The sequence below is a fragment of the Serinus canaria genome, chromosome 2 (genome assembly GCF_022539315.1).
Source record: "Serinus canaria isolate serCan28SL12 chromosome 2, serCan2020, whole genome shotgun sequence".
Taxonomy (NCBI): Eukaryota; Metazoa; Chordata; class Aves; order Passeriformes; family Fringillidae; genus Serinus; species Serinus canaria.
Genome location: NC_066315.1, coordinates 87,622,067 through 87,649,215, shown reverse-complemented (window position 1 = coordinate 87,649,215; position 27,149 = coordinate 87,622,067). Strand labels below are relative to the sequence as shown.

Sequence of the window (27,149 nt, the reverse complement as noted above, 5' to 3'; positions counted from 1 at the left end):
CAAGAGGGGGGATCCAGGCTTTTCTTGGTGGTGCTGAGCAATAGGACAAGAGGCAATCAACAGGCAAAAACTGATGCACAGGGAGTTCCACCTGGATGTGAAGAAGAACTTTTTCACGGTGTGGATGACCAAGCACTGGGACAGGTTGTCCAGAGTGGTTGTGGAGTCTCCTCACTGAAGATGTTCGTGAACCATCTGGACACAATCCTGTGCCATGTGCTCTAAGATGGCCCTGCTGGAGCAGGGAGGTTGGAGCAGATGGCCCTGTGGTCCCTGCAACCTGACCCATTCTGTGATTCACCCACTCCACAAACAGTTGTATTTTAAGGATCTATAATATACACATATGTACACACACACACAGTATGTACATGTATATGCATAGATATTTTGACTCTCTCAAGACTTGGCTGGAAGAGCTCACATCAGATGAGCATCAAGCCCAGTAGTCTATCTCTGACTGTGGCAGTAGCCCACCCTTACAAGAAAAAAAAAAGGTAAAACCAATGTGAGGTATAAAATAAAATTTCTGCTAGTATTTCAAATTCCCTCCTAAGGTTTACAAACCACCTGAGCAGTAGCTGCTATCTCTGCCTTTATGCTCCATAGTCAATCTGCCTTTTTGAACCTGTTTCTCCTTTTGCTCTCCAAGGGCCATGGTAGTGACTTGCAGAGCTTGCTGATGTGTTAAGTATCACCATTTGTTTGTACTGCCGAAAATTTAAGCTGATGTACCCTCCTTTTAATCTGTGAGCATCAAGTAAAAATGGTTCCCTTTCCACTTTCTCTACACCACTTCTGTCTTCCTCAACCTCAACATACCTCATTTCTCCTTGTGCCAAAAAAACTCCAAACAAACCAACCTAAAACACATGTTCTGCTTTTTGCCTTTTTCTAGCTTTACTCTGTTCTTTGATAAAGTTCTGCTGGCACAAACAGAAACAGAACTGAGTCAGGAGTCTGGACTCTTAAAGGCTGGGATTCGGTCTCCTATAATTCCTTCTACCTCCAAATTACTGATGCTGATAGTTTCTCCCAATATGCTATGGCATCTCTGGTTCAGCTACCTCTCTTCCATTATTTTATTTTCCCCATAATGCTAAATATAAATGCTTTACATACATACATACATACATACATACATACATACATACATACATACATACATACATACATATATATATATATATATATATATATATATATATATATATATATATAAATTTTCCTGTAATGCTGAAGCACTGACAGAGTCTAATAAAAGAGTTCAATGCTGCAGAGCATTGACTGCCACAGGAAATGGCATGGAGATTTTAAACACTGGTGAAAAAGAATCAGTTTCCTTTCTTATAACGTAGTGCTTGTAAAAAGGGCCAAGAATTAGCCTCTGCTACTTGGTATCTGCTGTCAGGAGCAGAGGGCTTGACAAGTACTCATGGTTCCCCCTAGTTCCCTGCTGCCAACACAGCCAGTCCATTTGCTTTGGCAAAGCCTCAGCATTAGCTGAGCAAGCAGGTGCTCATAATGAACGAGACTCTTCAATCTGTTTTCAGAAAGATACAGGCTGAAACTCTTAGTTTCAGGCTTGGGTTGGTCTATTTTGTGTTTTTTAACTAGAAAGTCTGGGGCAGGGTACTCTATAGGGGAAATATCTCCTGAGGCAGATTATAGTTCTTTACAAACTTGCAGCAGGGCCTGGAAAAAGATGCCTAAATACTCTGTATCTCTTAAGAACAAAACAATAATAATGTTAACCAATTGCCTTGCCACAACAATGCAAAATCTGGACCAAAATAATTGCACAGACTTTGCAATAAGCCAGATAGAAAACTGAGAAAATGTGGGCTGCTCCGAGAACATTTTCAACATGTGGGTCCCATTCATTGGCAGGTAAGTGTTTGAGCTACCATAGGGAAATCAAGGCAATTCTTCAAGTCCATCTTGGATGGATTGACACTTCTGTTTCTATGGAGTGGTGATCAGATTTACAGCTGCCTTAAAATGTTCTTGGTGCTTTCTGTGGGGTAAGTTGCTTTCCTGTTGCTTGTCCCTGCCTTTCCCACACATATGCAAAATATGCCTAATTTTTATGAGATGGATTTTTAAATTATTATTGGTCTGTTCATTTATTCTCAATGGATTTTTTTGGGTATTGAATTACAAAATCTTAAGACATCTGTTATCTACACCCAAGGGTGCCATCTCTTCTTTGTTTTAAGGTTCTTTTAAGTACCTGTTTATGCCACTTTATTCTGGGATTCAGGTGAAACACACTTATACTGTGCAACTTGAGCAGCAGTGGAAGGACAGACAAGATCCCAGCAAGAAAAGAAAGGCAATCAAATGCCCCTGTAAGAGACTTTGATGATCAAAATGAGATACTATAAAGACCAAGGTGACTTCTGAGATGGACTGGGAAAAGTGCCCTCTTTGTTCTCTTTTTAGAGATACACAGAAGTTATGAAAAAACCTAGACAAGCAAATCTTCTGAATTCGTTATCTGGAGAGGAAGCCTCAGCTTTTAGCATGTGAAAAATAACTTTCTGTAAATTTTTTTTGTTCTCCAGTATCTCTTTGTTATTGAGCAACAGGTTAATTGCAATTGTCAGCATATTGTATGAAGAAGGCAGCATGATGTTTTTACAGAGATTATTAATAACAGAAAAATAAATTTCTGTCACTGCCTAAATGCCAGAGGGAATGAGGAAAATTTATTTTAATATGAAGCAATGCAATTTGTAAAAGGGTATTAATATCTATTTGCTGTAGACTAGGCTGAACTCTCATCTCCTTATTGTCTTTATATCTGATTTTGCTCAATCATGTTCTTACTGAGGTATGCTTATCATTATCTTGGTCTTTAAAAGTATATAAAAATATGTAGCACATGTAGCTATACACTTATTTCTCTGGTAGCTGTAAGGCATGTGGGTATTTGCAAGTCTCATGGTGTTCTCATGTGTGCTGGACTTTTACACAGAAAAGCACAAATGATAAGAAAGCTGTGGAACTTGTGCAGCACAGGGGATCCCTGGAGCTGGAGCAGGCAGAGGACAAACCCTGGGCAGCTTCGGGGCTGCACTGCAGCTCTATGCCAGGGCCTGCAGCTTCCTTCACCTTCAGCCAGATACACAATCCCTGTGCCATGCTGACAGCCAGCCCATCAAAACTGGGACTGGGAGATGCTTATTGGGAAAGCAAAGTCAAATTGCCCACGCAAGTTTGGCTGCACAGCGGCTGCTGCCTCTCCCACCCTGACCTCCCTCCACACACAGCATCTGATTGATGGTGCCTGTGCCTTCCCACCCTGCTCCCTCACTGCCTCATTTCTCTTTGAATCATTAAGGTTGTAAAAGACCTCTAACATCATGGAGCCCAATGATTAACCTAGCACCATCATTTCACTCCTAAACCAAGTCCTCAAGTGCCACAGTCACAATGTCCATTTGAACACTTCCAGATGTCCTTTTCAACACTTTCAGGGATGGTGATTCCACCACTTCCCTGGGCAGCCTGTTCCAATGTCTGAGCACCCCTCCAGTGAAGGAAGACATTTCTCCTAATATCCTAAACCTCCTCTGGTGCAACATCCTAAGACCACTTCCTCTTTTCCTATCATTCACTTGGGAGAAGAGAACAACCTCCACCCAGCTACAGTCTCCTTTCAAGTAGTTACAGAGAACAATAAGGTCCCTTCTGAGCCTCCTCTCTTCAGGCTAAACAACCCCAGCTCCTTCAGCAGCTCCTCATGGGACTTGTGCTCAGACTCTTCATCAGCTTCACTGCCCTTCTCTGGACTTGCTCCAGCACCTCAATGTCTTTCCTGAACTGTGGGGCCCAAATCTGCACACAGCATTTGAGGTGCGGCTTCACCAGAGCCAAGCACAGGGGGACATTCACTGCCCTGGTCCTGCTGGTCACACCACTGCTGACAAAAACTAATACATTTTTAGCACTGGGCTGCCTGGAGAGCAGCCCAGAAGAGCTGTGATGGGGACATGGGACACCAGTATGCATGGTCACCCTGGGAGACCCCAGGGAAGGCACCTGTGAAATTCCCAAGCAGCTCCTGCTATTCAACAGGATAAGAGACAATTCTTCCTTCTGCTCTGCAGCCCCAGGTATGCACACACAGACAGGAGCACACAGAGCTCAGGTGGGCAGCACAGACCTTTTGGTCTTCTAATGCACACCTTGACACCACACACACATCAGAACTCCCTCTCACCACCTGGAGAACTCCTGCAGGCTCTTCCTAAGCCTTACCCCAGTTTGGCCTTGGCTTTGCTCCTTTAGCAGCAACAGCAAGACACACACTGCGTAGGCAGAAAAACCTTTTATGAGAATCATCAGGCAGATTCATGTTTGCTGTTCATGGACAGTACTGAGCTGGGGCATTTCACACCACATGGATGAGAAACTGATGGCTTCCGAAAATTTTGTATGGCACTACAGGACGCAGGGCCAACTTTCTCCCTCCCTTTCTCTGCCATGAACCCCAAAAGAAGGTAAGCAGAAGAGTAACCTTGGACTTAACAACTCTCGATGGCAAGAACAACATTTGTCTGAAAGGAAAATTAAGAAACTTGTGCTGTAAGGATAAAGAAGGTGCTCCTAAAAAATTCTGAACTTAATATGAATTTGGTTGCAAAGCAGGATCTGATAAATCAGCAGGGAATTTTTTACGTAACTGACAGCTTAATGAATCACAGCACTCAACCTCCACTTTGTGGTTCTGTATCTTTTTCTTACTGTAAATCATTGCCACTGAGTTTAATAGGGCTTGCACAATATTGTAACTATCTCTTAAGTGCTATAATTTCTATTTGTGATCCCACTCCTGCTTCAAAGCTTTTTTTACTGGAGGGGAATACTTCCATTTTCCAAGTGACTCATTTGTAATGAAAATGGAAAAAAGACCCCAACCCTGTCTGCAATGAAATTAAATTAAAGGGGAAGGCATTTTTATGTGATGCCCAGCATATCAGTTGGGCATTTTGATGTGTTTTAAGATTCAGCACCATGTTGCTCATGGATACTGGGCCTGTCGATCACAACCAACCCAGAGCTGCTGGAGCAAGAGTGTTTGTAGCCCTTTTTTTTTAAAGAAACCGTTATACTGCACCTTTACACTTCCAAAGTAGCTCTTTGGCTCAGGAAAAATTCCATCTTGGATAAGTGTGGGATTCAGTGGAGAGGGGCATGGAGGACTCCAGCCCAACACACAGCACACGGGGCTGCACATTCTTCCACCCCCTTTGACCCCTTTGCTGAGACCACCCATGCCAGTGCCACCTGAGAGATGAGTTTTGGGAGCCCAGGCTTTCCCGAAGCCAGTGAAGCCCCGTGGCACTGTCACCAGGGGGCATGAGAGGGGACAGTCACTCCTGCTGCTGCCATCCAGCATTTCACCAACCCCTCATGCCCCTCCCCACAGACTGAGTGCTGCACAGTTTGTTCTGGGGCTGGTGTTTACAGATCAGCCAAAGGTCAGAGGTGTCCCCTCTGCTGGCAGAGGAGCGAGAGAAGAGAAAGAGACACGGACTATTGGTCCACTTACATCATTGGGAATAGTAAGTTCATGGGAACTGGTTGGAGTAGTGGCATCCAGTCCTATTCAGGGGACAGAGGGAAAATGTTACGCCAGCTGTTTGCAAGAAGGGCAAGACACAACAAATGAAATTTTAGAGAAGGAAACATACAGAAAGGAGAGGGGAAAAAAAAAGAGAAAAGAAAGGAGCAAAGAAAAATAGAGAACTGATAGTGAAACAGAAAAGAAAGCAAAGGATGCAAAACTCAGAGGGCTGGGCTAATTTTAAATGAGTCTTATTTTAATTAACCTTTAACCCATCAAAGCAACAAATGTCACAGGGCAGATTCCACAGGGTCATCATAAAAAGCTTCTAGAAAATGAAGAGTTTCCTCTAAAGATAAGTCTCCAAAGCTTGTTCTAAACACATCAATTGAGAAATTAATGTATGGCTGAAATTGGACCTGTCTACTAGGAATTCTAGACTATGGAAAATTAAAGTGGATGTCAAATGAACAATTAGCTGAACAAAATACATGTTTATGAAAAATTACAAAAAAAATTAAAATAAGGACAAAGAAATTAACCTAAGAAAATCTGGAAATTATATGTGGGATTAGTTGCTAAAGAAATGTTTGGGAGGGTAATTTTGAAAGGGCAATGGAGACAGTACTCTAAGCTGCATACATTTGTTTGTAATTTGGGTGGACAAAAGGAAAATGCTCAGGAAAAATGGAATTACTGTTCTAACACACAGTAACATTACAGAAATGTACATCTCACAAATATAACCAGGAAAAGATTAAGGAGCAGGATGTTAATGACAAGAATAAGGAAAACACAAAGCTAGGAAAAGCCATTTAGTGTTACTTGTAGGTATTTTATCAGATATATCACAAAGAAACAAAATTATGATTTGATGTCATGAATCTTTCTCTTATTTTCTCTTTTTTGGTGTTTATTGCATAATCCATAAAAGATATGCCAAAATAGCAATTTCTAACTAGAATATACAAAAATAAGTATTCTATTAAAAAGTGACTAATTTTATTTGTTTATATTCAATTATGAATTGCACAAGCTTATTTCACACTGAGTGTCAAGTAGTCAAGTTGCTCACAGGATTTGTGATGTATGTGATAAAATGTTATTTGCCATACAAAGCATGTACCAGTACAGATGCACTTCTGTGAAGCTTTTAGATGCCAAGCATGTACGTTGTGAAGCACAGTAAAAATGTTCATTTGCAGGCTTAAGTGACTTCACACTCTTCAATTAAGAATTCAACCTCAGCTTTATTAAGCAGGGAGCAAATTTTTACGTCCTTAATTAAATTTTCATTGCATTTTGTAGCTATATCTGCGTTATCTAGTAGGAAGTGAGGCACTTCCAGCAGTCCCAGCAGTGATGGTTACAGATGTTCTCAAGACATTTGGCTCTACAAGAATTCAACTTTCAGCAATGCCATGGTTTCTTTAATTGGTGTTTCTGTGCCATGAGCACAAAGTGTTTTCCCATGCTTGCTTCTCTCTGATCCATGTCATCAAAGCATGGACAAGAAGCATGCCCAAGCACTTCCCTCAGAACCAACTGGTACATACTGTATGGTCCACAATAACTTTGCAAGGACTGAACAGAAGAAACTCAGGGCTTTTAGCCAAGGGCACAAATGAAGCAGTTGTGATTAATAAAAGTAACAAACAAAGCACGTTTTAGTAATGATGAAAGGAACTGTAACAGAGGTACGGGAGGGAAGAAGAGAGATTAATGTGTAAAACAGAAGGATTGCTGGTCATTGACCACATTTATTATTAAAATGATGTAATGACCACGGGAAACAAAGCTGTTAAGAAGAAGGACATCCCCAGGGGGTCATGGGTACGTACCAGGGAAACCAGGGGTGGTCTGCCCAAGGGGAGTAAAGGGGGGATGCTGCATAGCCAACTGGTGAAGCTTGGTCAACTGCAGGGCAGGATGGGAAATTAGAACTAACCAATCAAATGGAATTATTTCAGAGCAGAGAAACCATCTTACGTGTTCTAAAACTGGATTAATTAAAATTATATTGAAAAATAAAAGGTTTAATCATTAATTCTAATCTACTGTAGAGAAAAAAAAACAAACTGGTTATAAATGACATCTCTACTGTTATTACATGTAATGGCTATTGTTAATATTCACTAATTACTTTGGAATTACATATTAAAAGAACTCAAATCTATCACATGCAAAAAGATCAAGATAACTGTCATTTGTTCCTGGGCCATTGTACTTTCTAGCAATTATTACACAAGGTAAGAGATGTAGCTGGACTAACACTTGGCTATAGACCATGTTGGTCAGGAAAGGTGTCCTTAGGCCATGTCTTTATTGCTAACTGTAGAAAGCAAATGCTGCCCAGAACAAATAAGAGGGAAAGGAACAAAAAGGGAATAATTTACATGTGTTGGACTCACGTCTGGATGAGGGATGGCATACTGCCCCTGAATCGTGAATGCCTGGGAACAACAAGCACAGTTAAGACACAGGTTAGTCAGGTGGGACAAGCAGCATTCCTGCTCTCATCACAAAAACTTCTCATGCCCCCCCCAGCAAATGCCACCTGCATTGCTTTCCACACTGAGTGAGGTTTAATTTTCTTGTGCTGCTTGATAACCCTCACGGTACAGAAAGGTCTCTGTCAGGCTGCCCATATACCCCTTGCAAGCAGAGAACCCCAAGTGCCACTGCTGAGCTCTGAGGCTCCTGGCCCTCAGGAGCTCTCTTTAGTCCAGCTCTGTCTGCCAGGAGCAGAGCTGAGGACACTGAGAGGGTCAAGGAGCACAGGGGGTGGCCAGTGACACCAAGGCAACTAGGGAGATGCTCTGCCCTGTCCTCCAGCTCCTGACAGCCACCTGTGTGCAGGGCCACGTGCCAGCCAGCTTTGAGCCACCTCATCTGACAGCCACAGATACCTCATGGAGCACCTCCTGGAGTTCCTGCCCAGGCTGCCCTGCCAGAGGGTAGCTGAGCCTGTGTGCTGATGGCAGCCTGTCCTGCAGTGCCTGGGCACAGGGCCAGCAGGCCAGTTTGGAGACAAGAGCATGATGGAGACCCCCAGCATGGTGGGTGGTCTTCTCTTCCACAACAAGCCAGATATCCTCTCTCCAAACCCAGCCACGCTGCACCACAGAAGCAGTGCAAGGGATGTAGTTTCTGGCATCATTTCTGGCAGTACTGGGGTGAGGTGTGGGGGCAAAAAAGCTCATGAGGCAGGAGGGATATGGTGGCATGCCTGGCATCGGTTAGCACAGCCCTTGTCTCTCCTGCTGGTCCTGTTCAACTCTCTGCTGTGGCCTACAAAAAAAAAAAAACAAACTACAGAGAGTTTATGATTTTCTATTATGTATGAAAGGAATGGCATGTCAGAAAAAAATTAATGTGCATGTGCTTAGACAGGCAGGAAAGCAGAAGGACAAATTATAACATAAATATTTGTAGTGGGAGAATTATAAACAGCAACAGAGCTGATTAGCTTAGTTTGCAAAATGCTTATTTGACAAAAGGCCTCTTAGAAAGTAATGAATCCTCTGCAAATGATAAAACAATTCATTTAATGGAGTTCAGATATTAAAACCTTCAATGTCTCAACTGCATGATGCACATTTCTGTAGCAGAATTTCCCTTCTGGAGAAGAAACATTTAATTTAATTTTTAAATTAGTTATAAAGCCAGGCCATAATCTGGAAAACATTATGCACATGAGCAGTTATGCACAGGGAGAAAACTGTGTGTACCAGGCTCACTGGGAGGCTCATGGGCAAACATGCATGTGCCTCTATAGGGGATGGGCATCACTGATGAGTTATATATCACAAGAAAAGGTTCCATTCCACAAAAACAAGTCATCACTGTCATCAGTGGGTCTAAAGGAAACATGTATTCAAGCAAGTGAAACTTGTTTAAAAGTTTCACCAAATGAGGACAACCTCAGTGGGAAGGGGTCGGGGGGAGGGTGGTGCTCTGTGAAGCCAGCAGCTTCAGGGAGGTTACAGCTGGGTCTGTGAGCAAACAGTGGGTTTGGAAACCATGCTTTGGTGTCTGAGCCTCTGTGCTGGCTCACAAGTGCCTTTGTGTCTTTTCTGGTCTCAGCTGTACTTCAGACCCAGCTGAGAGAACATATTTACAGCCTGTTTTCCAAGCAGTGGTCTGCAAACCAGGAAGAACCCATCACAAAAAAGTCACCAGCAAACCTAATAGAAGCCACCCCTTCCCTCATCATTCTGCTCCCTCATACTTCCATGTGTACATAGGAAGTAACAAACCCAATGAACATTCAGTGCTACACCAGGTTTACTTGTAGTTTACAGGCAGTCCATGAAAACCATCAAACCAGAATGGACATGACGGGCCTTGAATTTTCTTCCCCAGTGGAAAAAAAAAAAAAAAACCAAAAAGAAAAACCCTCTTCCACCCAAAAAAAAACCCCAAACACCTGAGAAAGAAAGGTTTTAATTTCTAAGGCTGCCAAAAGGTCATTTGATTGATTTAGCTTGAGAAAACAGTCTCTGTCTGCTTTAGCCCTTGTCAGGGGAACCATGTGTTTTTGGGGCTGAGGGCTGGGGCTTGCTGAGCTCAAGTCTGATTAGAGGCTACTGAGACATCTGTCCTGGAATGTTCCACTGAGCACATGGGCTATGGATCTGCTTCCATCACAGTCAAGGGCAACTTCCCTACTGATGCAAGTAGCAGAAGGGATGACCTGGTCTGCACATCTCCCTCAATTTAAACCATCATAATGGTGAGAGACATATAGCAAAGCTGCACCCTCTGCGTACCCATTTAAACACCAGTGCAGCACTCACGGTAGAAATTTCCAATTTAACCATTGCACATGCTAAATAACAACAGGGAAAGAGCAGGGCAGTGTTCAGTTTCCTTTTACTTTTGCTACACAATGCAGTATCAAAGAAGCACAAGAGAATTAAAAACAATACTTAAGAGTGGAATAACCCAAACTTCTTAAGGAAAACTAGAGATTATATTTTCTAATATTACTTATTTTACTAAGTGTTAAACAAACAAAATCCTTTCAAGACAGCCATGATATAATTTAGAATAGAAAAATGACTTCTGATAGCTTAGCTGAAATGTTGAATGGAACTAACAGTGCTAATAAAATTTTATTTTTGGTATTAATTTCCACTTATGAAACCTGGTTAAAGTGGCTTTCCATACTGGTGTCCAAACACACCTTAAGCATTTTCTTAAAAATTCTGCTTAGTAAGAGCACACAGAAATTCAAAGCACACAGACAGTGTCTGCCTCTTACACTCTTTCTCACATCTATAAGGTTGCATTAGTAAAATGAGGACACTTTTTTAACTGATAAAACTGAAGATGACAAGAGCTATTAGACCTGAAAATAGGATACTTTCAATTATTTATACAAACTGCTCAGCACCTTCTAGCAAACAGGTTCAATGCTTTTCAGTAATCATATACAGTCTTTGAAGGCAGTGGTAATTACAACACTGACAGAATGGGCTGCTGCATATATATACACACACATGTTTCCTAAAGGACAGCACTGCAGTGTAAACTTACATATATGGAGTAAATTATTCTGAACTTTCAGTCATAGACCAGTTTCTGGCATGTTATTTTACATTTCAATTCAGCTTTGGTCACTAAGGAAGCAGATTTCTTATTTTGATGACAACAAGTAACAGAAGTAGGCTCAAACATGATGAAAGCTACAACATCCAGATAACAAAAATCTGGATATACATCAGAACAAATCATTAGAAAACAGAAAGTAAAACTGAGGCAAAAAAAAAGCAGAGACAGTTCATGACAAGGGCTGTCAGAAGCATTTTGGCATATGCTTCAGAGGTGTGTGCTCCTGTGCAAGAGCTTCCTCACACCCCTGCAGATTGTGGTGGCAGGGGCCATCACACCAACAATGCCAGCAGCACCTTGGGGACTCAGCCCCACCAGGAACTCCATGCCCAGTTTCTCATAGGATCTCCATGTTGCCTAAGGTGGGACACAGTCTGTGCCATCAGCCCACACCCTGTGACAGGGAGATGACCTCGGATGGGCTGATGGGGTGGGAGGGGGGCCCTGCAGATGTTCCACCGTGCAGGTAATTGGGTAATTGCTTAAAAAGAGACCTTGGCATCACCTTGGGGAAAAGATCTGGTTGGGTGTGGGTGCCTTGCTGCCAGAGGGGCTTTACATATGTTAATCCTGAGTAGAGAGATCTCTGCCTTCCTCTAGGCTGGGTTTATGGGGTTGATTTCCCCTTGAGTTAGGCAGGGCTTGCAGCATCTCACTCCTCCACCACTACACAGGTCCCCTTGTGACCCTCCCATGGTGTTTTTAGGGTATTTATCAGCTCTGTTCATCACTGGCTCTTCAGTGAAAGCTGGATGATGCAATGGATGATGGCAGAACATTCCTGCTATGCCTCGGTCACACACTGCAGACCCATTTCAGACATTACTAAAAGACACAGAAGAACCAACTGCAACTGGGTTTTTAAAGGCAGATGAGATACACCCTGAATGATACAGCTTAAGGTGAAGGAGAAATCATCAACTTCTTTACATAAAAAAGAAACAGGAACACAGTTCTTGTGTTGTCAATCAGACTGTTCCACACCATGGCTGGGAAGGCCTACACTTCCACGTAAGTAGCTGCAGCCACCTCGGAATTCCATTGCTACTTGGTCCCGAGGAACTACAAGCAGTGGAAATTATGAGTGTGTAAATCCTTACTGCATAAAGCACTATTTGGTCCCAAAAAGTATGAAAACTGTGACCGAAAAATCACACTTTTCATTAGCAGAAATTCCTACTGTTTCATCATCTCTGAAAATTGACAAAACTGCCAATACTGCAAGTGAAGCTGCAAGTTAAGGGAAAAAAAAACAAAACCCAACCACTACAATAAGGAGGACTGCCCCACTCAATGAGTTCCTGATCTGGACACCTCTCAATCTGCAGAAAGGAAAACCTTTCTTAATTACAGAAGTCAATGTTAAACCTTGGTAAAATACCAGGTCAAAACAATTTTGTGTAAAGTTTGCAATGCAGTGTTCTCCTGTCCTGCAAACTGCAAGCACACACAGTAGACAAAGCACATCAATACTATACCAGGCAAGAAAGAGTAAAAGTTGAAAACTAACAGGCGCTGGCTGAGGCTGGGCCAGGACGGTGTGGTTTCCAGCTGAAGCCAAAATGGTGTCTGCTCTTACCTGGCCACCTGCAAAAATGATAGGTGCAGAGGCAGGTTTGGGACGGTAGGGGATGGTGGCACCTTTGGGTGGGGACTGCAGACAAAAACACAAAGCGGTCAAAATGTAAAACAAAGCTTGTATTAAAAAGATGTGTCTTTTTATAAATATTGGTCACCTCAGACAACAAGGCATGCAGGTAACCCAGCCCAGCCCACCCTGCCCTCCTCCCCATCAGACCAAAAGTATGCTCGAGGCCTCCTGTTTGGGCTTCAAGGGAGGAGCTGAGGACCTGAGTGCATGGCCAAACCACGCAATGGTGTCACCCGTGGTTTCATTGCTGCCACTGTCAGATGAAGCTATGAAGCTTCATTAAGCATTTCAAGGCATTTCAGGAAACATGGGCACAATTTTGAAAATGGCTGATGGCTTGGAAATTATAGGCATTTTCAGCAAGGGTTTATATAAATTCATTTTGTGTATCAATTAATCTAAGGGCTAAAAATCTGCCATCAACATGAAACTTACTGGTCTGATGTAATGACCTGACCCTAAGGAAGCAAAAGTCCTGGCTGGTCAGAATTATTTCTATTTTAAACAAGACATGGATGTTTTCTGCCCTATTCTACATCAGAATAAAATGAGTTTCTTTCAGAATGACTGCAGCTCTGTTCTGGACCTGGCTGTTGTTTGACAATGTTATTACAGCCCTTCACTGCTAAACCTTGCTGCGAGAGACTCTCAAACACCAGGAAAAGCCGAGTTTAACAGAGCCTCTGGAAATCCCTGGCACAGGAAGGACAGGCAGCACCCCAGGGGAACCCATGGCAATTGACAATTATTAATAATGTGTTTGAGCATCTCCTGAGTGAGAAGAGACACGCAGGGTGCCCGCTCACCTCCAGCATCACCACGCAGATCTGCTTCACACACTGGATGATGGCGTCAGGAGTGCCGGATATGGTCACCGCACGCTCCGTCGAGTTGGGCAGCATGTCCCCTGCCACCTGCACCTGGGCTCCTGTGGACTTCAGCAGAGACACAGCAAAGACACTGTCACTGCCATGCAGGCAATGGTACCTCTGCAGTCTTTCACTGAGACAATGGAGGGGGTGCACCCCTAAACTTTTTCTCCTTTCTTTGCTGGATGTGCTGGAGCATATTTGGAAACTCCTGGACATGGATTTGGCTGTTCAAGCCAGTTTGCCAACACTACCACCCTGGGGAGATTAGCCCTCAGTAGCTGAGACCTGAACTTTGGGAGAAGCATTTTAACCCTCTCAAAGACTGACAATTGCAATGCTGACTAAAAAGTGAAAAGGGTGAAATTAAGTGCTCTTCAATACTAAAAAAATTAGAAAAAAACCCCTCCAATAATTGAAAAAGCTCAGCTAATCAAACGAGTCACTCTTTAATCTACTGAAAAATGCCTCTTTAATCTACTGATGGCTGACTTGTGTCTCTTGTTGAAATTCAGGCTTCCTTATGCTATATGGTACAGAAACACTTCTAAATCATAATTACTGTATTACTGTTGATTAAATTAACTTTTAGCTCATTAATGATACCAAGAAAGTAATGAACCACTTTTGGGGTTTTTTTTTTTGCACTGTTTTTTAAATTTCATCTTGGCACTAGTGTGTTTCAGTTAAAAAAAAAAAAAAAAAAAAAAAAAAGGAGGCCCAAACAACCCTTGACACTATTACAGGAACACAGAAGACCTTTACAGTCAGCAGAGAAAAACCCAGGCATTTGATGTTGAATAAGCTCTTTAACATATTGCACAAAAGATCTATTCCTGAGTGTTATTGCAATGCAGCATTTGGGCTTTAAAATACAAGTATTTTCAGTAACCATTGACTTTCCATCAGCCAGCAAGGAGTTAATTTGTTTTCTTGCTAGTTATACACAACATGTGTTATTCTTCTTTCCAAAAACTGATTAATGTACCGATTTCATCTTCTGTTTACTGGTGCTGCTTAAGGCCAAAGTTTCAATTCCATGCCCCATAACAGACTTTGGAATTTCACCATTATTTGATCAATCCCTCATGCTTTTACTTTCTTTTTTTTCATAATCTTATCTCAAAAATAGTACTGCAACCCTACATGCTGTTTCTGGGTGCATGACTGAATGCAAAAGACCCCTCCTTTTACAACTGCTCAGTGTGTTGTGTGATGATGAAATTAGACCACATCTTGGGCTCGATGCTCCTTGATTTCCCCCTCTTTCCTGGTATTTGCTTTTTAATGTACATTCCTGGGTATCTGTATATTCAGCACAAGACTGCCAAGTACCAGAGTCATTTATGCATTTACTCCCAGTGCTAATCTTGTTTATTCTCTGACTTTGGTCATTTACTAGTAGCAAAAAACAAGTAATATTTTGTCCATTATCCTTATGCTTAGGAAGATGTGCAGTGTGACTTCTTGCTACATTAGCCTTATCAAAACACCTATTTGGTCAAAAACTTTCCTTTTTCTTCCTTGAACCAGACTACAGGCAATTGCTTCTGAAACTAGGCTCACCAGGATAAAATCACTTCAGTCACTTAATTTAACCAACAGACCAATCTCACCTTTAAAAACCTATGTCCTGGGCATATTCCCACAGTGCTCTGAGGGAAGTTACCAATATTTTTAATATAAAATCCAAAGTATGGACAGTTGTAAAACCTAGAGCTAAGCAATCACTAGCACACAGTTCACTCTCATGCCTGCCTCTATTTTAACACAACTAAGAAATCAACTTAAAAGCTCCTTAAAACCTACTGTCTTGGATCCACATTTTACATTAAAAAAACCCCGAGTTTCAACTTCGTAGAGCCTGTCAAAAGCCTTTTGTTTTGACACAGGCATATTAAAAAAATTGATCAACTTATTATCTTAGTATTCAAATTTCATCCCATGTTGGAATGAATTCAAACTTAGAAGGAATACTGTCACTTCCTCCAGAATAACAATCCATTTTTCTGAAATGTCCTATTCAGATTTTCTCTATATAACTGAGCATGTACCTGATTTTCTTGTATGAGTGATTACAAACACCAGATCCTTGGCTTGTCATGTGCTGCATTGTTAACAGTCACGCATGGAAGAGTCAAAACAGGCACTGTATGGTACTTTTTGCATTTTTTGGTTAGACAAAAAGGAGTTTCCTAGCACACTGAATTAATACCTCTGGCTAAAGTCTGGACTAAAAATAAATTCAGCATGCGTTTGGAATGGATCAAATCAGGTCACCTGTGGCCCAGTGACATTAGGAAGAAACAGAAGGAGCATGAAAATCACACTTTTCTAGAAAGTAGATCTACTAGCTTGGAATCCCCAGTGCTGCTTGGGCTTTTCTCTGACTGTATGGCTGGTAACTAATTTGGAAATGGCTGCAACTCTTTGACTTGGGATCCCCTAAATATTGCTGGGCAGAGGTCTGTGCTGGAAAAGAAACTTGAGGAGCCATTTGTCACTGTTGCTTTGCTTAATTGTGCATGAAAGACTTTATACACTGTAAAGCTGTTTCTCTATTTCACACATGGTCTTTAGTGTCACGAAAAGTACAAGTGCAGCTGTGCTGTACCCTCTGCTTCTCTCACTCCAAGGCTTTTCCAGGTTTTTTAGTCGACACATGCTCATGTTGGTGTGATCAGCAAAGTGCAGTGGGTGATGCTGGCAGGGCACACTGCAGTAGGATGCTGAGCTAACCCCAGCACACATCCCAAGACTTACCTCCCTGATTTCTTTGATTTTGGAACCTCCTTTTCCTATGAGGGATCCACACTGACTTGCTGGGACCACGAGCCGCAGTGTTACGGGTGGTTTGCTTGTCACCGAGCTGTTTGTCATCGAAGCGTTGATGTCCTGTAATCACAGTGTCAGCAAGCATTAGTGGGGGATTTGTCACTCCTGATGAGCACTGAAGGGCTCAGAGCAAATGCCCAGGCTGTCTGTGGAGACCTGGGGAGTGTGCAACCAGCATGGCTGGCTTTTGTGGTAAGGAAAGCCCACCACAGCTCTGCTGGTGATACACTGTAAGCATGAAGCCGCTTGTGCCAGGGGGACCCTTCGGATGTCTGGCATTGCAAGATCCATGCTGTGGGACCAGAGGGCAGTACTAGGAGGAGGAGGTGGTGTCTGCCATGAAATCAGCCAAAACAGATGGAAAAGGCAGAGTCTTTTGGATTCACAGGTTCCAAAACCTGTTTCAGTCTGTTTTGGTCTCTTTTCCATCACCTCAGTTAGAAAATCTATACTGTGTAATATGTCTCTACATTTCACATCTCTTCCCAGATCGGATTAGAAGCAAAATGGTTAGAAAGAGGAATGACAAAGAACATCAGAATATTCTGAAGCAGAGAAAACCAGATGATTTTGATAAGTCTTCTGCCACCCTCCAGATTTAATTTCTCTTTTGCAGGTCCATAAATATTTGTAGCACTACACAATTTCTAAAACCTTTTCCTTCATGGTTATGTAACAAAAGTACAAAAAGTTCAGCAGAACAGTAATTGCCTGTGTCCAGATATTGAAACACATCTACGTATCCCACTGTCCAATGAGACTACATTACACACTCCCATTAGCACTTATTTTAAATATATTTTGTTTGTTCAAAATCTTGTGGGCCAGACAAAACAATCCCTCTAAAGACTTCATCACAGAGGACAAGATAAAGCTTATCTTCCCACTGATCAGTGGGATGCTTTGAAGGAACTTAGGATGAAAAAATAAAAAGCCGTAAGTTGCACTGCAGCTGCTTAACAACTCAGGGGAATTTCAGAGAGTTTTGGTAACACTAGCTATGAGCTGAGAAGACTCGTCTGTGAGGTGGCATGGCACAGCTATTGTACTCTCCACATGAATGTTATCTAAGATTAGGACGGGAATGAGAAAACATGCATTTCCTATTAAGTCACTTATGATGCAACAAGAGCTCCATCAGACAGAACTGATGTGATTTTCTATGCTTATAAAGACTATCACTCTAACAAAAAAAAAAAGGAAAGAAAAACACAAAAAACCCCAACCAACCAACCAACCAACCAACCAACCAACCAACCAACCAACCAACCAAAAGTGCCTATATTGTGCAATCGGGACTCCAAATTATAAAAAAAACAATCAAGAACAAAACTACTCAGCACTTAAAGCAACTCTGCACATCTCACTGAACCAGTGTGGGAATCTGGTGACACCAGCACTGATTCCTAAGGTATGTCCCCAGTTTTGATGGCAGCATTCTTCCATCCAAGAAAAGGCTTGGTATGACCTTAATTAGCTCAAAAAACAAAGAAAATAAAATCTCGAATGGAACAAGGCATTGCTGCATGTGACAAGACAGCTACCAAATCTACTAAAATCACCTACCATCTACCAAATTCTCTTCCAGCCAATAGTAACTCATATTCTGTTTAGTGGCCAGAGTGATAACAGAATTTTGCAGTACCCATGTATCTGAGATAAAGTCATGCCAATTTTTCAGCTGGAAGATGCCATCTCACTGTATCATGGTTGTGTCAGGCGGAGGCACATGTAGGTGAATAATCCTCTTCAGCCACACAGCACAAAACTTAATCATGTCTCCTACTTGCATATCATATGCAGCCTGACCTCAAAGCCTTCACTGAAATTTCTGCCTTCAAAAGCACTTTGCAGGAACTGGAAGCTACTGCTCTCTTTATTTTGTCCTCACTATTTAAGAAAAGCAACATCTAAACATGGGGGCTCAGCAGCATGGAGTGCATACAGGAATTATTCCAGCTTAAAAACATGACAAAGGAGAAATAAGCAGAAAAAAATCCCCCTCAGAACTGCACGCTTCCAAGTAGGGATGGCTCACGACATTCCCACAGAACAGTCATCTTTCAAACTGGGAGATTCCTATTTATTGAAGTTGTAACTTTTTGTGACATTGCATCCATTTCTTCAGGGCTCTGGCAGACACTACAGCTGGACCTTGCATGGCTTTCTCCCTGCTTGGTGGGCTTCTCCTCAGCCAAGACAGGCTAACTGGGAGCCTGGAAGTGCTGAAGAGCCAGCAGAAGCTCTTGGCATCCCCAGGTCATAGCACATAAGGCTTCCCAAGACAAACTAATCTGGCAGCTGAGAATTCTACCAAACCTCCAAGGAAAAAAAATATACCAAAATCCTTCTTTTCTGGTTTCAAAGGAGATGTTAAACTGTCCAGTTTTCACAGCAAGGAGGATTCTGTGAGGTGGCTCCTCCCTTGGAAATGACCACCAAATGACTGATCACAGTTGTACTGGCAAGAATTTATGTTTGTCAGAAAGGTATCCCCCTAACTGCTTTTATCACCTTCCTTTTCTCTTCTAATTCCTAGAGCCAAACAAGTGCTTCATAGATGTTTAAAGAGGAACAAGGATTCCAAAATTCCTTTTCTTACTCATCTGGAGAAGGTCTGACTACTGAGCTGCGCCTGCTGGTTATTCCAGTGCCTAAGTACCATGTGCTTTCAGAGGATTATGCAGACTCAGAAGGAAAGCTAGAGCTGGCCCACTCACCAGTGAAGTTACAGCTTCATTTCTTGGGTCTCAGCCTCCAGTCCAAAAGTGACTGTGCTAAAATGTCCCCTCTTGCAGTTCTAGGGGTCTGCCTGGGTTAGTGTCATTTTCTAACAACTCTCATTCTCCCCTGTAGTGAACACTTTAGGTATTCATGTAAATACCTACTTAGCTTGTAAATTCATCATAAGACTCCTAGAAAAGCAACTTCCATTAGGAAGGTTGTCAAAGCAGAGTTATATAAGGCTACAGAACAATCACAAGACAAACCCAGCCTTTCTCATTTTTTTATCTCTCTGACATATTTTGAAATTTTTACTAACATTACAAAAGCATTCCAGGACTTCCTACACCTGCTTATCTCTAGGTATACAGCTGTAAGGAGGAAATTAAGGGTCCAAGGTCTTCATGTGGGCATGTATGACAAATACCAAAACAATCTCCCAAAGCAGCAGTCTCACACATGCATCTTTTTTCTTCTGCTTCAACATAGCTGCAATAACCAGAGCTGGTCTGAATATTTTAAATTGCTGAAGCAAAAAGATATGCATGTAAAATAGCACTTGGTAGCTAGCCAATTTGTAATTTTTGAAACAGCACTTTATTTTGTCTCCAGAGTGTTACAGTTACCTCATTTTATTGACAGGAAGATTTATAGGAAACCTAACTGATTACATATATATAATGTATTATATATCCAATATGTATTATATACACATGTTTCTTTACTGTTGTTCTTTTAAATATACCACAAACTAATTATGTTAAAACTAAATACAGATATTTCAGAGCAGTACTTGATCTGCAGAGATTGCCAATACTCCTTTGCTAATGCTCATATGAAGAGCCCAGGCTACCCTCTAAAACCTGCAAGTACAAATAAGTGCAAAATCCAGCCAGATGCCTGAATTTCAGTTTTCTTTGCCTATTGCTTCCTGCAGCACTTTCAAAGACTACGTCACATTGGGTGGTGGGCTGGGGATCTGATGCCATGCAGTGTTTGATGTTTGTATGAAAAATGCAGCATTATTTCCACTGGGTACTCATTTTGGTGGGAACTGGCAGGGATTATCTGTGCTAATGATTCTCTCAGCATTTTACAGGATGAGGAACATGTGTTTCCTGTAGAGAGCAGAGACACTGCTCTCTCCAGGATTCTCTGGACTGGAGGATATGGCACTGTGCACCGAGCTACCTCTTAAACTAGAAGAAACAGGGATTGGTCCATGATGGGTAGGAGATGAAGAGGAGAAAGAGATGACAATAGGAGGTTTTGAAATTAGGTTAGATAGAATTACTTGTGGTTCTGCAGGCTTAAACCTCAAAATCATTATTATTTCATTAATAACTGGCAAAAACCTCCCCAAGCATACTTATAAAATGTGCCACGCCACAAAAGGAAGACATTTTATCAAGATACTGAAAGTTTGGAGTATCACGCAGGAAGATCTGAAAACCCATGAGAGATTGAAGAAATATAAATGGGATTAACACCTGCAGTATTAAAAAAAGTCATTTGTCTGGAGCCTGACAGGAATGTTTGCCAAGACTGAAGAGGTGGAAACTCCTCAGCAGGAGCTGAGGGGGACACCCACCAGGCAAAGCAGGGGTGTGTGCAAAGAATTAAACTAGTAGGAGGTGAGGCATTTCCAGCAGTGGCAGGGATATGACAGCGCTATAAGTAGGACAGGGGACTGTTAATGCTGTTAAATAAGCCTTTGTGGAACTTCATTTGCAACCTGTCCACAATTAACACAGACATTCAAGATAAAATGTAACTGGAAAAAGGTGGAAAGGGACTACTAGAGACATGAGAGGGGTGGGGAATGCATCCGCTGAAAGACCGTGCTTGGATCTCTCTCTCTGGCAAAAGCAAAGGTGTGTGTGGATAAAATCAGTTTCTAAATATATATCTAGAAAGGGAATCCTCAGGGATGGAAAGGCAAGAATTATCTAAACTAATGGCCAGTGCTGGCATAGAAACAAAGCTGCATGAACTGTTCATGAATAAAGTCAGGTGAGGAGTGAAGAGAAGGTGTCTAATTATCAGAGACCTGAAGTTGTGGACCCAGTATCAGGAAACAGTAAAAATCTGACTAGCTTTTGATCATGCTGTGAAGTCACAAGCCCAAGCCATGCAGATGATTCTAGAAGACAACTGCATCTGGTGACTTATGAGCTCTCTTCTAGTTGTGTTGCTCTAAATTTGAGCATTTGCCATGTGTAAATGAAGGCACATGTTGACAATTCTCATCAATTCCACCATCTCCCTGTGCTATGAGGAGATGTGGAGACTAACCTTGCTGACTTGGAGAAATGAGAACTCTTAAGAAAGGGATTAACATCCCTCTAGTTTAATCCATTCTGGAGAGACCCTGCCCTTAGCTTCAGCTGCAGATGACTCAGTCTACCTGTCTGCAAGCTCCTCTATTAGGAGAAGGGGAATTGCTTCCTGCAGGGGCATCTGCCTCTCCAGAGAGGACAGAGGAGCTGCCTGGACTAGACATATGATTTTCAAAAGTAGAGGGAGTTAAATCCTTTCCAGAATGACCAGGGTTCATGTTCTGTACTCTGCTGCCTTTTCTGTGAGGCTCTCTTTTAAGATGGTGACCATATTTAATTGTAGTGGTCCATGAAACTGAAGGAAATCTCAGCAATTTAGATACATATCTGCACAGAACACTTAGTCTACAGCGAATTGAACTCCTGCCTTACTTACTCTGAGTGCCTTTAATTGCTTTTAAAAGAAAAGCCTTAAATGTGGTAATTGGTAATCATATAGCTTGCTTTTAAAATAAAAAAATTCTAGTTAAATGAGTTATATATTCATTTTGACATATATAACATTTACATCAATGGATGTTATATAAATGTTACATCAAATGGATTCATACAAACAGAGTTAAAAGTTAGGCAATTATTCTTCTCAAATCAAACCCACAGTGGGAATAGAATTTTTCCAAGACATTTTTCCTACCATTAGCACACATTACTAGAAGCAATTGCTTTTCCCTGAAGCCTCCAAAAAGCAAAAGAAATGATCAAACATCTTGTAAATTGACCCATTATTTTTCTTCAGCACTGCTGCCAAAAGCATTTATAAAAATATAACCGCTTTCATTGCTATTAAATAGAACATTAAACAAATCCTATTTAACATTAAAGCAAACATGAGAAAATTCAAAGTGTTTGTATTTCAACTTGAAGAATGAAAAAAAATTATTTGCTTACCTCTTCAAATTTTAGTGCAATCATAGAAAAAGCTTTAAAAATTGCATCTGTTGGGCCTGTTATTGTCACAATTCTCTCTGGACAAGTGCCTTCTGAAATATTGATTCGAGCACCACTCTGTCAAAAGGAACAAATATTTTTCAAAGTTATACTTCCCAAGGATCAAACAAAGTAGGATTAGGAATAGAGTTTGGGAAGGAATACCTTGAGGCATCTAATTCCCTTCCCTACAACTGCAGCCCCAACATCATATAATTTCAGCATAAACTGATCACATTCCAAAAATTCATGTAACTGCAGGAAGCCGGATTCTGTCTGGGTAAATACTTCTGCAGCCTTCTTTGCAGCATGCAAATAGCACCTCTGTAACTCAAAGTTGCAAATAATTGCATAATCAAGTCTTTTTCCTTCTTTCTTGCAGGAGTAACCTGCAAGTAGGACTGGAGCTGCAGAATTTAAGAGAAGGCGGTTGTCTCCAGGGAGCACCAGCATTTCCCAGGAGTGATGCACTTCTCTGGTTTGGAGCCCCAAAGGTGGGGCTTGGCTTCTCTGCCCCTCTGCTGGGGCCTTGCTTTGCACTGTGGAAAAGACTCCTTGTAGGTGTGCCTTACATGAAGGCAGTCAGCCAATATGCACTGAGCACTTCTTTAAAGGACTAGTGGTAGGACAGGACACACCAACAGTACTGTGTCCGTAGGGCAAGGAGCCTGTTGGATGGAGTTAGAAAACCAGAAGTGTCTTAGAGAAGCCAGGCTGCTCTCAAGTATACTCAACTCTCTATGTCACTGTGGCAGTGCAGAGAAAATGCTTGAACCAGGGGTTTTTATATATTTAGAAATTTATATATATATTTTAATAAATATAATTAAGAGGATCTTTAGTGTAGGTAATCAAATCTGCTTCAGGTAAGAGCCACCCTACGCGTTCTCTGAGATTTCAGGCTTGGAAATGTGTTAATGCAGCCTAACAAGACTCCGGAGCCTCAAATCACCCACAGGCACTGACCTTCTTGGGGAGCAGGGCCTGAAGCCAGTGTGAGACAAGCTGGGTCAGTTTGGCCCTTTGCCTGCAAGGTCACCTCACAGCTGCTGGTGTGCTGTGTCCCAGCCCTGAGCCACCCCATGCTGCTGCTCTAATGCAAGAGACTGTGTTTCCCCATATGACAGCACCCCCACACAGCATGGAAAAAAAACAAGGCTCAACACTACTGATAGAAAATTTTTCCTGCCACAGACCTGGGCACAGAACTGAAAGTTCTGTACTTTTCTGTAGGCCTGAAGTTGTCTCTGACATTTCCTCAATGACAGAATTGTCTCTGACATTTCCCCAAAGACAGAGCTACATTTCACACCATAAAGATGGTGTGCACCCTGCCACATCTGCCAGGGAAGTCAAAATAAAAGCTCATTTTGCTTTTAAAGAAATACTGAAAAAGGTAGTCATTTAAAGAATGACCATGTTCTCATCATGTGGAGATACAGCCTCTTAGTCCTGTGATGATATAAAGATGCATACAATTCCATTATTTATAAAAAACAAGCAAAAAAATAAAGTGTCTTCTGACCACATATACATGTCAGCAGGGATGCAGGATTGGAAGAAGAATATTTGATATTTATCTTGAAAGACAGACCAAGCATCATAGGTATTTTCTAAGATATTTTACTCAGAAGTCAGGAGCACTCTCCAATGATGGTTTCCCTTCTGTGCATTCAACTTATGTACAAAGATATCTGCTCATGATCATAATTAATAATTGCATTAAAATGTATTTAATTAAGTTTACCTAGTACACTGGTAAAAAAATTTCCTATTTTTTTTCTTTAAGTCTTAGCAAACGTGTGAAAATGTGGGTGAAAACATGTCATCAAAAAAGGAGCTCAGAACTCAGCCTGACAATGAAATTCCTATTGTGTATATTTAAAGACGGATGTCTGCAATTTTCTCTACTAAAATACTTTGACATTTCCCTGCCACAGACCTTCTATCAGAGTAGAAAACAACAAAGCAGCTGACACAGTAATGAACTGCAGCTTTACTAGAGCCAAACTGACTTTTCTTGAGGCATCCTCTATGCAAGGCACTCCTAAAGTTTAAAACAGTAGGATTTTTCTTTAGACTTATACTTTGAGCAGTTGCTTCAAAGCAGAAAAATTACATGGATCTCCAGGTAGGATGTGCTGCCTTGCACAGTGTGGGTCTGTAGCCTCCACCTAAGTGAAGATAGCACAGCTTGCTCTGTGGCAGGGAAAGAAGCCTGCAGACACTGGGGAGGCTGAGATTTATGCAGTGCCCTGTTTTAATCCTATTTGTCTTTAGCCTTTTCAAAGGACTGGAATGGCAGGTGTGCAGGTCTACCCTGCCCACATCCTGCTCACAGCTGCAAAATGAGGAAAAGCTGAGGCTTTGCCAAGACATGGCAGAGAGATGCTCTGGCTCATATATGTCTGGCTCCAGCTCTGCTGAAGCTTGTGTCTACACTAAAACTCGACGTGCGTCAGTCTAACGCTTGGTTTCAGATTTTTGGAAACTCTACCAGGAGGCCAAGCCATGTGCAGGACTGATGTTGGTATGCTAATGAAAGATACAGTGGGCCTGATGCACAGAACCATGCTGTGAGCTGTTCTGAGATAAAGCAGCAGCAGGCACATCGCTAGGGGAATTAAAGACTCCAGACTGCTGCAGAGATAAGGAGGTTACATTAACAACAATGTTTAATTTAGGCCAGCATATTTATACCCCACCGCTTGCAAAGAACGGGGATGTTAAGCGATCGGCCCACTTGATGGCAGCATCGGTCTGCACATGATGAACTCACTGTTCTCTAAGCTGGAAAGGAAGGCAAGTGAAGACATCAAAGCTTGTCTTACCTCCTCCCTCATCTTCTTCACTGTCTCACCTTTCTGTTGAAGAAGCATAAAAAAACCAAACCGTTAGCCTGGGCTAAGAAAAGAGAAATGATATACAATAGTTTGACATGAATATAAAGTTATTTTCTGACCTTTCCGATAATGCTTCCAACCTCCTGAAACAGAAAAAAAAGAGATACAGTGAATGATACGATTTGTTACAGAAGAGCATTTGTGCTGTTCCTAAGCTATTTCACTATCATTTATTTAAAACCTTCAGTGTGAAGCATAGCTCCCTTCCATTGTTGCTGTATACAAATATGCCACGTTAGATACAAAGGGATGGACTAAAAATGCAGCTTTGCAGCCAAGGGATCGTACAAGAAAAACGCTTTTAACAGAAACCGATCTTGTGGTTACAGACCCATCCCACTACTATAAACACAGACAAATCCCTATCAGGGAATGAAAAGTTAAGAACTAACAGAACTGCACAATCCAGTGGAGAAAATGAGGTGCAATGCAAGCATCAAAACAATTTCTGGTTTTTCCAAGGGCATGTATTTACCCTCCTTATGCCTTGTAATAGTGAGAGCTGAATTTCCACGCTACCAAGTGTTATTGTGTAAACACCTGGTGGCCTGTCTTAATCTCCCTATTAAGCACTTAGAGAACAATAATTGCTAATCACTTTTTAGGGATTTGGGAATTACTACTGGGCTCCCACGAACTTCCACCAAAGGAAAGAAAATACTGAGAAGTGTGGCTGTGAGCATACAGCAGGGGAACAATGTGGCAGTTCTGGCAACATCCCAAGGGTGAAAATCTTGGTGAATAAAACCAACAGGTAGCAAAAATGAAACTATTAACACTAAAATGAATAGTCTGGACACATTACACAAATCATGCAGCTGTGACATCAGACTGGAAATCACGTGATGGAGAAACCAGCTAAAAGGAGAATAAACTCCTATACTAAGATTGTGAAATCTAATTCTACAGTTAAAGACTGCCTCAGATGGTTGAGCTGTCTCAGATGTATGATACACCACTTCCCCCCACCAAGTCCATAAACTTCAGTGTGATCCATCCTGGAACACAGTCCAAAGTGTAGAATTTTTGAAATTTTTGTCCTCCAACACTCTATCCAGTGATGGGCCTGCGATAAAAGTGGTAGTGACTTCACTCTGCAGGAAAGAATTACCTGCAGTGACCTTGAGTTATTTTTGCCAGTTGTTTATAAGCTCATAACACGAAGCTGTTTGTGCTTGCAATTCCTCACATCCTGCTCACAAGACATGAAGACTTTCCAGGGAGACTAAGTTACCTATTTCAATGAACTTTGGCAGACCATTCCTTTATGCTCTCTGCAAGTCTGCACACAACACCTGACTGAGGGGAACAGTCAATACACTGCTGGACAGGCTGGAAAACTGGGCTTGGGGAAAGCTCAGGGAGTAGAATGAAGTCAGATGAAAAGCCCCACGTCTGCGATGGAAAAAGCCCATGCAGCAGGACAAGCTGGACAAAACTTGCTACCTTAAAACTGACTTTGCAGAAAAAGTCCCCATGGTCCTAACTCAGAACTTCAACCTAAATAAATGAGTACATCAGCAATGCACCCCTGCTCAATCAAAGGCTGGACTGTATTAGCAGGAGTGTAGCCAGCGGGCTAGGGCAAATGGCTCTTTGTCATCCTGTTTGTGAGAGCATGCCTGGAGGGTTGTGGCCTCTTTTGGGCTCCTAGTACAAGACAGACAAGGACACACTGAGATGAATTCAATGCAGGGCCACCAAGCTGGT

General features: G+C 41.9%; 2 protein-coding genes across 9 annotated transcripts in view; one reads left to right on the top strand and one right to left on the bottom strand.

Annotated features, from left to right (window-relative positions):
- Positions 1 to 27,149, top strand: part of CHMP5 (charged multivesicular body protein 5) — a 905,521-nt gene that overhangs the window by 55,537 nt on the left and 822,835 nt on the right. The gene's annotated exons all lie outside the window — the stretch shown is intronic.
- LOC103825739 (poly(rC)-binding protein 3-like) overlaps positions 1 to 27,149 on the bottom strand; it is a 138,076-nt gene that overhangs the window by 21,445 nt on the left and 89,482 nt on the right. For 5 of the 7 annotated variants that reach the window (XM_030237876.2, XM_050971838.1, XM_030238035.2 and 2 more), the window contains exons 3-11: positions 25,499 to 25,522; positions 25,368 to 25,400; positions 22,498 to 22,614; positions 16,475 to 16,606; positions 13,649 to 13,777; positions 12,702 to 12,845; positions 7,972 to 8,028; positions 7,417 to 7,492; positions 5,561 to 5,613 (exon numbers count right to left, since the gene is read on the bottom strand). In XM_030237876.2, coding sequence (XP_030093736.1) covers positions 5,561 to 5,613; positions 7,417 to 7,492; positions 7,972 to 8,028; positions 12,702 to 12,845; positions 13,649 to 13,777; positions 16,475 to 16,606; positions 22,498 to 22,614; positions 25,368 to 25,400; positions 25,499 to 25,522 — 765 coding nt within the window. The remainder of the gene's footprint in view (positions 1 to 5,560; positions 5,614 to 7,416; positions 7,493 to 7,971; positions 8,029 to 12,701; positions 12,846 to 13,648; positions 13,778 to 16,474; positions 16,607 to 22,497; positions 22,615 to 25,367; positions 25,401 to 25,498; positions 25,523 to 27,149) is intronic. The other 2 variants (XM_030237982.2, XM_050971837.1) reach the window with 2 other exon arrangements.